This window comes from Vulpes vulpes, chromosome 2 (assembly GCF_048418805.1).
Source record: "Vulpes vulpes isolate BD-2025 chromosome 2, VulVul3, whole genome shotgun sequence".
Lineage (NCBI taxonomy): Eukaryota > Metazoa > Chordata > Mammalia > Carnivora > Canidae > Vulpes > Vulpes vulpes.
This window is the reverse complement of record NC_132781.1, coordinates 65838161-65850384: the sequence shown is the minus strand read 5'-3', so window position 1 is coordinate 65850384 and position 12224 is coordinate 65838161. Positions and strand designations below refer to the sequence as shown.

Genomic DNA, 12224 nt, shown 5'->3' with positions numbered 1-12224 from the left:
CTGATGTTTAGTTATTAGTTGTCATCAATTCAGAAATTTGGTGACATTTTCTTTTTAAAAGGAAAGTGTACAAGGACGATCTTTTGTGTTTATTGTATATTAATATCAAGATGTAAATAATAACTAGGAAAACTTTAAAGTTAGATTTATCTTGCTTACATATATTACAGATAAACACATATACATAAAAATTAACAAAACTTTGTCACTGAAGAAACAGAAAGGCTAGATTTTTCTCTGATAAATCAGAACAAATCTAGTACTTGCGGTCTCACATCTGAGCCCTAAGGATGAATACTGCTGCATCTCTAGTCATAACCCTGGTGACAGACGACCATGTACCATGCAACTGTGTCTATGAGAGACATAGTCACAAATATACTGAGATATCAAAAATGATTTTAAAAATCGAGTATTTTACTTAGGGGTTTTTTACAGTGTAATTTAAGCATTCTGACATCAAATACATGATTTTAAAGGATAGCTTTTTAAAAGCGTATTGTTTCATTGAGTCCAAGGCACATTAATAATAATTAATAGTAGGTAGTCCCTATTGAGATACTGTCTGCAGACACTATTCCAAGCGCTTTGCTTCTATTAATGCATTTAATCCTCATAACAACCATATGAGGTAGATAGTATTTTTATTTCTATTGTAGAGATGAAAGTGCTGATGCACAGAGATGTTAGGAAACTGGTGCAAGGACACACAGTTCATATGTGGCAGAGCCAACATTTAAGCTTGGGCAGGTGGTTCCAAAGCCTGTGTCTCTCTCTCTCTCTCTCTTTTTTTTTTTAAGACTTTATTTATTTATTCATAGAGACAGAGACAGAGAGAGAGAGGGGCAGAGACACAGGCAGAGGGAGAAGCAGGCTCCATGCAGGGAGCCCGACCCGGGACTCAATCCTGGGTCTCCAGGATCACGCCCTGGGCTGCAGGCTAAACCGCTGCGCCACCGGGGCTGCCCCAAAGCCTGTGTCTCTACCACTAGACTCTGGGCTGTATTTAAGTCCCAAAGTCATTCACTCATTTGACAAATTAACTTAATTTATCTTAAAGCTCATGGAGGCATTCCTTTCCTCCATTTACAAGAAACATCCACACAGTGCTCAATATACACGAGGTACTGTTCTAAGTGCTTATACAAATCAATTCTCCGAACCTGATAAGATATCTGACCTGTCAGAGAGCTGAAGACTTACAAAAGCACCAGTTACAATATGCTGATGTAAATAATTCTAAGTAAATAATTGGACAGCTCTCATTCCACCAAAAATCTAAGGAGTATTCTCCCTATTAATCTTTTGAAAACAACTTTGTGTGCCTATGTTCCATTAGTTCTTTTTATATTCTTTGTCCACATGGAAAAATGCTCCCAAGATTCTTCCTTTTTCTTCTTCCTGGCCCAACTTCAACAGATATATGAACAGCAAGATGCTGTTAAAGAATGAATCAAAAATGCTTCTTAGCAATACAACATGCATCCTGAAGCTAGTGCTTATGTATATAACAATATTAACAATACATTCAGATACACTCAAACATGTTTTAAATGGCAACTTTCCTTGTTAATGATAATCCTTTGTATTATTATTTACAAACCCAGGTTGGAGTTCAAGTTATATTGTAAGTCCATACTTCTCCATTCTAGCCATTGAATGTCCAGCCATTAGTTTAGAATGTTGAAGCTCTGAATTCTCGGGGAATGATGTTTTGCTACAAGGGTTACAAATGCTCCAGGTTATTATATATTAAGTTTTTGGCAGCCCTGGGAGCTCCTCAAATTCTGTGAAAAAAATGATGTTTCTTGTCTTCCATCAGAGGAAAAGATTTGTAAATACTCATTAATAAGCATCAGTTTCCCTTGTGAAGAGTGAAGAGTTGGTTCAATTGCCATTTGCTGTGTCTTCCTCCCTCAGGGTAGAAAGAGCTCTCTATGCAAAGACCACCTTGTGATATTAACTTTGTCTGAGTCAGAGGATTTCTTGACATCCAGAAAAAAACCTGATCCAAACCACATGACTATAAATAATACACAACATGCAGGGACTTCAGCTTCGTGTGCCACGGATATAATTCATGGACAATTCACACTAGATTCCAGTCTTTGAAGCAATCCAATCTCGATACTGAGTCACTCTCGTGTAGACCCCGGGTTTTTTGGGCAGAGCACATGACTGTCCCCAACTTACTATACCAACTAAGTACCAGATGTCATGATTATCATAAACCAGTGGTCCACCAGAATCACCCTTGAGAAAAAACAAAAATACATTTAAAATTATTAAATCCAATTTAATTCAGGAAGAAAGTCACTGCAATATCTTCCTTCCATGGGGGGGGGGGGGAAGGAAATTGGTACATGGAACAGGCAGCCACTAGAAATAAATTATATGATGTGTTTCTCTGAATTGAGTTAAAATTTTGTCCAAGACATTAAAGTGCATTGTTTTCTAGAAAGGCTAAACCTCATTCATAAGGAATGGTTACACTATTTCTGGTTCAATATCTTTGGATTTTTTTTCTAGTTTGATTAGATAACTTATGCATGATTTAGTAAGTTAGTATTTGTAAGCATAGGTGGAAAGTTTTGATGATCTCTGAGTAAAGTTAGACTCAATTTTAATAAGATCCTCTACACACACATTTGCTACTAAAAATTGAAATAGCACATCAAAAAAATTACAATTTCTGAAAACCAGAAAAATCTACCTTATGCACACCCTCCCCTAATTATACTCTAACCAAACCACCCCGTTTTCTGTGTATTCCCTCTGCACAAGTTACTTGGCTTCCGATTTTTTGATGTTAGGTTTTATCTTAATGACTTTAGGCTTCTCAAACACTTAGGCACACTCAAAACTTAGTAGTGCTTCCTTAGGTCAAATTGAAAAGTGGACATAAACTGACACCATTCATATGCAAACTACAGGAACTGAAGTCATTCAAATGAAAACTACAGGATTCCTCACAAACTACTAATATCAAACTAGAATAGATACAAGACAGTTTATATCATAGATTATTAAAATATTACAATTTGTCTTAACATAGAACAGCTTTCCCGAGCTTGGTCTTCTTGTCTTTCATACACCTAATTCTAATTTATGTTTGCTTGTTGGATTTTATATAAGCCCTCTTAAATCTGTTTTGGAACAAGGACAATTAAGTAAATAAACAGATATACATGTAGTGGTTTAAAGTATGGTCTTCGTAATTGAACTGCTAAGTTTCAAAGACTAGCTCTGTTAATTACTGGCTGTGTGACTTACGGTAAGATAATTAACCTCTCTGTGCTTCTTCCACCTCACTCATTTATCCTTTTATCAACTACTTTTATCAAGTATTTATTGAGTTCCAACTGTGTCCCAGGCATCCTGATGGGCATTCAGGATTCATGATGACCAAAAGTAAATGTTTCCTATACTCATAAACTTGAAGTTTAGGTTATAAAAACAATATTAAACCAGCCCACATATTTCATCTCCTGATGAGATGTAATTGAGCTAATATCTAAAGGATTTAACCATGAAAAGGAAGGTGGGGATATAAGACGTTCTAAACAGAGGGAACAGCATTGCAAATGCTCTTTGGCATGTAGGAGCCTGGCATACACAAAAGTCTGGGGGGAAAAAAAGGAGGACTGAATAGAAGACAGCAAGGGGGCAAGTGCTGTGTGATGAGAATGGAGAGGTCAGGAGAACTAGTCCTTGAGGAACTATGTAGGTCCTTATTAGAAGTTATATTTTCTATCTTAAGACTGAAGGTAAGCCACTAAAGTTTTTTAAGAAGGAGTTTAACAGGATATCAGATTAGTATCTTGTTAGAAATCATTGTGGCTTTCATATGACTAATGCAGTAAAGGAGTATAAAGGTAAATATAAGGAAACTAGCTGGATGACTAATTTCTCTGGATGGCGGGGGGTGGAGGTGGTGAGGATAAAGTGGAAGAAGGGAAGCAGGAGATGACAGAGATATTTAAGGAGGTGAAATCCATGGGATTAGGTAATCAATTGGGTAAGGGGTAGAGAAAGAATGGTAGAGTGCCTTCTAGTCTCTGGCTAAACAGAATGGAAGGCGATGCCTTTCATAGAGACAAAAAAAAGAGAGGATCAGGTTGAGGGGGCAGAGAGCAGAAGAGTGTGTGACAGGTGTGACACTTTGAATTTGAGATATCTTTGAAATACCCAAGGGGAGTTGTCAAGTAAGAACTGAATATGTAAATCTGGAGATCAGAGGGGAGGTTGGGACTAGAAGTATAAATTCATGAATCATCTGTCAAAGGATGGCATTTGAAGCTAAGGAAGAAAGTCAGGTCTTCTAGGGAGAAAGTATACAGTAAAAAGAGGGGCAGAATAGACCAAAATTTAATAGCAAGGATTAAGAGAATGAGCCTGCAAGGGAAGGAAAGAGAGAAGAAGCAGACAGACATGTAAGATGAAAATCATTACAAGCCAAGGAAGACAAGAAAGAGGGAGTGGTAAGCATTATTAGATGGTGCTAGGAGATGAAAAAAAAAGAGTAAAACAAAAAGATATTTGTTGAAGGTCATTGGTAGATCAGTGGAAACCTCAAGAAGAGCTATTTTGATGAAGTGATTCAGCAGAAACTATACTGAAATGGTTTGAAGGGAGCTGAGAAAATTGAGACAGTGAGTATGAACATTTTCCCAAATATTTCACAGTCAAGAGATAAGATGTGGTGCTAGCTGAAGGCATTATGGGTCAAGAAAAAGTTGGGTTTTTGTTTTTGTTTTTTGTTTTTTGTTTTTGTTTTTTGCCTTAATTTAAGAGAGTTGAATAGGATGCCTAGGTGGCTTGGTAGTTGAGCATCTGCCTTTGGCTTGGATAATGATCCTGGAGTCCCACATCGGGCTCCCCGCAGGAAGCCTGCTTCCCCCTCTACCTATGTCTCTGCCCCTCCCTGTGTGTGTGTGTGTGTCTCTCTCTATGAATAAATAATTTTTTAAAAAATAAATAAATAAAAAACTAAAAAAGAGAGATGAATAGAAAAGGATCTAGCTGCAAGAGAAATCTTGACTATGAAAAGAGAGGAAACAATGCTAATGTAAACTTCCCCAAAAGGCCAAGAAAATGAGCAGAGAAGGGATCAGCCTCAGAGAAGAGGTCACTTTCCTGTTATGACCTAAGCTGAAGGTGGAGCAAAGGGGTTCAGATGAAGACAGGTCTGCCGCTTGGTGCTGAGAAGATGAGAAAATCCTCTACTTATGACTTCCATTTTTCCTTGAAAACTGGAAAACAAATCATCAGTTGAGAATAAAAAGGTAGAAAAAAACCCAAAAGTTAAGGAAAGTGGAAAGTGTAGGGAAAATTCAGAGGAAGGTGGATTTGGAAAAAAAAAAACACAAAAATAAGATTGTCACTTTTGTTATCGAGAACATATAGTGGTACCAATGTGTTCTGTTATAATTTTTCCAGGAGCATTTGACTTCATAGGTACAGGCAGAGAGAGAGAGAGAGAGAGAGAGATTAAGTAATTAAGTTCTTCCAGCTTTGGGATTTTGTCAGACAGAAACACTGAAAAGAGAGATCAAGAAGAGAACTTGGGATATTAGCAAGTGTTCAGAGAATGATTAATAGTGAAATCTAAGTTGGTCAAGTTGACAGTGGAAGAAAGAATGAATGGAATGTGATAAAGCAGAGAAGCAATGGTCTATATATCTTTATGAAGTCGAAGAAAAGTGGCATTTTATTCAGCCAACAAATATTTGTGCCAGGCACTGTGTTAGGTGTTGGTAATATAGTAGTAAATCAAATAGACCCCCCAAAACCTGTGCCTTCATGAAGTTTATATTCTGGTTAGTGGAAGAGACAGAAAATAAACCATCTAAATAAAACAGATTATATACTGGATGGTGATAAAAGCTAAAGGACAAAATAAAACAAAGAAAGGACATGATATACATATCTGTGGCTGTGTATGTTGGAGGATGAGGACTGGTAGGTTGAGGTGCAACAGAAAGAGCGTGGCCTAAGGAGCAGGAATAGCTTAAAATGCAGGCCAGAAGGATTGAAGATAGTTGTTAAATAGGAAGATTTGGGGAATTAGTATTTTTGGATATGGAACAATTTTGGGTGACAAGGCTCAAGATGTGACTCTAGAAATGATGACTGAGAAGTGAAGATCAGTGGGGGTTAGGAAACCTAGGAACTAAAAATCCAAGATTTCAATCGTGGGATCAGCATTAGTACTACAGGCTTGGGATGGAGAGGAAAGCTGTTTCAAGTATCAAGATCATTGTAGAGAGAGAGGGATGAAGAGAGAGACTTGTAGGCCAGGGAATGAAAACAAGATGCACGAGAGATGATGCCAAAGCTGAATAAATGGTCTTCAGAGGAGAGATTTCTCTGTCTTTTGTTTCCAATTTTGTTTAAGAAAAAAATAGAACAGAGCAGTAATTGTTTGAACCAGAAATAGGGAGCAATTAGACTTTAATCTCTTAATTTGCAAAATAGGCATAATAATAGTACCTCTTCGATTTCACCATATTAAATAAAACAATATATAAAAAGTGCTAAGCACTTGGCTTGGTACCCAGTAAACACTCGATACAAGAATTTTTTAATATTATGATTATTAAATAAACTGAATTCTTGGTGAAAGAGATGACTTTTTTTTCCTCTCCCAGAGGAAATACATGCCAAGTTTAGAAATAGCTAATGGAAATTTTCCTTTCAAAATGTTGATGTTGGCTTTGGACTTACCTTACATGCATCTACTTTTCCTTCCATGAATCCAGCACACAGCATTCCTGAAGTTATCAGGCCATCGTACACATCCTTTCTATTACACACATCGGTGCTTATGGTTTCAACCCTGGCTTGCCGAAGTTTATTTTGTGTGGGTCCTATTACACAAACAAACATACACATACAAACAGAAAATGTGTTCTTTGAATATAACTGTATCCAAAACATGTAAAACACATATATTGCATATTCCTAGGAACAAAAACAAAAGATTATTAACATTAATTATAATGAATTATTGCCTGATTTATGTTGTTTCATAGATGTCTAAATGCAAGGAGCAATAAACATGCATATTCCAATATTATATCATATTTGTGAATCTTCAAGTTATTAGAACCCCTACAAAACTCTATGTAATAGAGTTCGTGGATACACTTCTTTTTTTTCATGAGAAGAGGGTTCGCCATACTGATCTTGACCAACTGCTACCCTTTTCTGTATAAGGAAATTAAGTCTCAGGGAAGTACATTTATTTTCTGAAAGATATTCAAGCAGAAACCAGTGCATGAGCTGCACAGTGCTATTTGCCCTATTCTATGTCATAGTACGTTATTTAGGGGTGTCTTGAAGCATGGGGACAGAACCAATGCCCAAGATATGTTAGCAATCTCATGCCAGTATGGAGACAGGTTGGAGATTACATGAAGGAAAGGAAGTAGCTTAGGACTCCAGATTGAAGCTGTTGGTGAGTAGTCCTAAATTAGTGATGAAGGCAGAGAACACGAAAGGAGACTTGTAACAACATCTCACGAAGTCCAGTTGGAGATGGGGCTTTTGGGAAATTTTACATATAATAGAGCTCTGTCAAGAAAAAAAAAAGCCAGGGGTTCCTGGATGGCTCAGTTGGTTAAGCATCTGCCTTCAGCTCAGGTCATGATCCCAGGGTCCTGGGATCCATCCCCCCTCCATTGAGCTCCCCGTTCAGCAGGGAGTCTGCTTCTCCCTCTGCCCCTCCTCCTGCTTGTGCTCACTTACAAATAAATAAGTAAAATCCATTAGCATTTGTCTCTTACTTTCTTCAGGATGATCTTTGATAGAACCTTAAACATTTCTTATTTCCCACTTTAAAACAGTTGATCTCTCTCTTCAGTGTGGAATGAGCTAATACCTAGAAATCTTAAGTTCTGGTCTCCGATTTATAGAACAGGTATCTTTCAACACCCATGAGATGAGACAGATGAAAAGAAATATATTTTAAATTAACTAACCAAAATGAAAACTCTCAAAACATTCACAAAACACTTTATGCTTATAATCATCAGAAATCCTCATTAAATGAGGAAGCATTTAAACAGAAAGAGAAAGAAAGAAAGAAGGAAGGAAAGAAAGAAAGAAAGAAAGAAAGAAAGAAAGAAAGAAAGAAAGAAAGAAAAGCTATATCATTGGGGCACCTAAGTGGCTTGGTCCATTAAGGGTTTGACTCTTGGTTTCAGCTCAGGTCATGGTCTCAGGGTTGTGAGATTGAGCCACGTCAGGTTCTGCATTCAGTGTGGACTTTGCTCAAGATTCTCTCCCTCGCCTCTTCCTTCTGCCTCTCCCCTGCTACTCCTTTGCCCGTATGCTCTCTCTCTCTCTCCATAAATAAATACGTAAATAGATACATAAACAAATAAAATCTTTAAAAAACTATCATTAAGATTGTGATCTGAAGTATATGCTAACTAGGAGTTTCTACCTCTGGGAAACACAATTTAGACTACTCCCTTGTAGTTCCGTAGTAGTATTTCGGCCCTTCTTGTAGCACCTAAAATTGTCTGTTCTTCTCTTCTCTATTAGCCTTTCCTCTTTTTCACTGCTGCTCCAATTAATTGTGAACTCAAGGAAAAGGACCCGATTCCTTTTACTTTCTAACCATACCATCTTGTTCTGCTCTAGGCCATACACATTGGAAGCATCAACATTATTTTTACGAAAAGTATGAAAAGGGATTCCTAGGACAGCTCCTTAGAGTTCAAGATAAATTTGCACTAAGTATATTAGTTTGAACTACTCACCATCATCTACAATGGATCCGAAACCTGTGACAAATACACTTGTTTTAGGTGGCAACTTTATAGATGAATCTGGGAGGCAAACTCTCTGGACTATATTTGAAAACTCAACTCGAGTAGTAAGCTGAGCCAAAGCAATGTCATTTTCATTTGTTTCTCTGTGGTAGTTTTCATGAAGGATAATTTTCCCCAGACTTCGCTGCACTGCAGGTGGTGTTATAGTTGTACCAAAAGTAGCAATCCATTGCCTTGGGTCTTTATTTCTGCAAAAAATTTAAGAGTAAGGTTTGTGATGTTTAACTGTATCTTTTAAAAGAGATTGAGATTGTATTTCTTGGCGCACCTGGGTGGCTCAGTGGTTGAGCATCTGCCTTTGGCTCAGGTCATAATCCCAGGGTCCTGGGATCGAGTCCCACATCAGGCTCCCTACATGGAGCCTACTTCTCCCTCTGCCTATGTCTCTGCCTCTCTCTCTCTCTTTCTCTTTCTGTGTCTCATGAATAAATAAATAAAATCTTTTTTTAAAAAAAGAGATGAAGATTGTATTTCTCCCAACTACTGGGATTATGCTCCTGAAAAATCTCTCTTGTGGGAGAATTTACCATTGTTGGCCTTATGGCAAATAGAGTTTAAAATATTAATGAGACAAGTGAGTGTATAAAAGCCCTTAAAAATATTTCACATCCTCTAAAATTAAAAGGAGCACAGCAGCTAATTGGAATTTGCATGCTTTATTTTTATTAATAATAGTAATTGATATTTATAATTAATTGCCAATCTTTTAATTCCTTGTTAAAAACTCTTCAGATTCTTTCTTCTATAATTTCAATGAAATGTGTAGAAATTTATTTTGATTTGTTTTGGATAATATGGATACTAGGAGGCATTTTCCGTCTGTATCAGACATTCCAACCATTCTTACTTAATGACTTACTTGTTTGCTCTTGTATACTGTAGCTTACTGTGATCTTTGACACAAAGTGTGATCTTCCCTGCTTCACAAACACTTATGTGCACACTGGTTTGTTTCTCCACCCTCTGCCCATACACTATCCAGATATTGAAGAGCTAAGCAGATCTAATTCAGTGTCATGCTGTTAGACTCTCCCCTTGCCCCACCACTCCTGCTTTTGACCTGGTCTGGTCAGTCCCTTTTAGCATTTTTGAGGATCTTCCCCACACAGAAGCTTTTCACTCCCACAAGACTCCATTACAAGCAAATTCTCTCTAGTACTACTCTCTCTTTACCTCCCTATTCTTTCCCAAAGCCCAGTTTCCTGTTTTTCTACTTATCCCTGTGAAATATATAGAATCTTGATATTGTCTGTGTAAAGGAAAATTATGTAGGAGATCACATGGAGAAGAATTCGTAAAGGGGGTTTCCTTGTTCATGTAGGATTACAGTGTTGGTGAATCATGAACTTCTAAATGTAGTAAAAAACCTAAAAGATCAGTGATTTTCAAAGTATTCTGTACTGCCTTCAAGGATGAGCAGGCTTGGTGTGTCTAAGAGTGGGAGGAAGAAAGGAGGTGGGCATCACAAAGACCTGGAGATGGAGAAGGCTATTTTATTTATTTAATACTTTAAAGGAAGATTTTATTTGACGCAGAAATCTTAGGGCTGTATGACCCAGCAATTGCACCGTTGGGGATTTACCCCAAAGATACAGATGCAGTGAAACGCCGGGACACCTGCACCCCAATGTTTATAGCAGCAATGTCCACAATAGCCAAACTGTGGAAGGAGCCTCAGTGTCCATAGAAAGATGAATGGATAAAGCAGATGTGGTCTATGTATACAATGGAATATTCCTCAGCCATTAGAAATGACAAATACCCATTTGCTTCAACATGGATGGAACTGGAGGGTCTTATGCTGAGTGAAGTAAGTCAATTGGAAAAGGACAAACATTATATGGTCTCATTCATTTGGGGAATATAAAAATTAGTGAAAGGGAATAAAGGGAAAGGAGAGAAAATGAGTGAAAATATCAGTGAGGGTGACAAAACATGAGAGACACCTAACTCTGGGAAACGAACAAGGGGTAGTAGAAGAGGAGGTGGGTGGGGGTTGGGGTGACTGGGTGATGGCAATGAGGGGGGCACTTGGCGGGATGAGCACTGGGTGTTATGCTGTATGTTGGCAAATTGAACTCCAATAAAAAAATTAAAAAAAATCTTAGGGCTGAAGCATCCTTTTGAAAACTAGAAATCTGGAGGATACAAAGAAATATATGACTTGTCAGTCCTTAAGAGTTCATAGACTGAGTAGATCAAATAAAAATACCCTATCCCTGCATGTATTGTCCACTAAAAGGGATCTCATGGAATAGACTCAATTCAATCAATATTTTATGGATAAAGATACTGAAACTTAGAAGTTAAATGACTCACTCAGGTAAATGATATATCCAGTGGGTTAGTGTCAGAAAGAGATGGCCTGTGGCTCCTGACATGCTGTCAAGAACTTTGTTCCCACCCACACTGTGGCACAAAGATTGGGATCAATTTTCATGGACCTAAGGGTATGAAGATTTGTCTTAAACACAAGTCTTAAAAATACTCTATTTCTGTAGAAAAGATACACTTATAATAATTTCAAAGTTATTTGGATAATTGTGATATTCTCCTCAAAGTACACTGTATTTTTCTTTCATGATAGTATAATGCAAGGTGCAATTATAGCATTGGGAGAGTTATATCACCCCCAAAATTGAACTCTTTCTCCAGGACCATCACCTTTCCCAATGGTTTTGAATTATCACATTTGGCATAAAAATATGCTATAATATCTAAAAAATTCTTCTTTTGAGTCCACAACCACCCTTAACTGTCAAATTTCTCTGTTCCCATTCATTTAAAAACTCCTTGTAAGTGGTATCTAAACTCACAGAATCCAAGTATTTCTTCCAATTCTCTCTTGAATTTATTCCTCTCCCCATCATACCACTAATACTAGTGTCTCTTATGAAGGTCACCAGTTATATCTACTTTATCACACTCAGTGGCTGATCTCTGTTAGATGATATCTCACACAGAGACTTCACTCGACCTGCTGAGACATGTTTTTCAATCATTGTATTTTATATTCTGCATTAGATATTAATAAATTGACATTCTGGATAATAAATTATCTCTAATTATATAAACAAAGGTCAGTTATAAACTAAAATGGGGGGTGCCTGGGTGGCTCAGTCAATTAAGTGTCTGCCTGTGGCTTAGGTCAATTCCTGGAATTGAGCCCCACATCTGGCTCCCTACTCAGCAGGGAGCCTATTTCTCCCTCTCCTGCTCCCCCTGCTTGTGCTCTCTCTCTCTGTCAAATAAATAAATAAATAAATAAATAAATCTTAAAAAAAAAAAAAAAAACCTAACATGGATGACACCCTCCAAAACAAGTGCAAAAATTGGAGAACTACATGAACTCCAAAATCAGAAAGCTTTAAATTAATGGAACTC

The 12224-nt window shown here is 37.4% G+C and overlaps 1 protein-coding gene across 1 annotated transcript in view; it reads right to left on the bottom strand.

The window, feature by feature from the left end:
• Positions 1-1545: 1545 nt before the first annotated feature.
• The window catches only part of LOC112923648 (transmembrane protease serine 11F), an 89775-nt gene continuing 79096 nt past the window's right edge, over positions 1546-12224 (bottom strand). The window contains exons 9-11 of the mRNA XM_072743499.1: positions 8769-9028; positions 6727-6869; positions 1546-2253 (exon numbers count right to left, since the gene is read on the bottom strand). Coding sequence (XP_072599600.1) covers positions 2095-2253; positions 6727-6869; positions 8769-9028 — 562 coding nt within the window. The 3' untranslated portion in view covers positions 1546-2094. The remainder of the gene's footprint in view (positions 2254-6726; positions 6870-8768; positions 9029-12224) is intronic.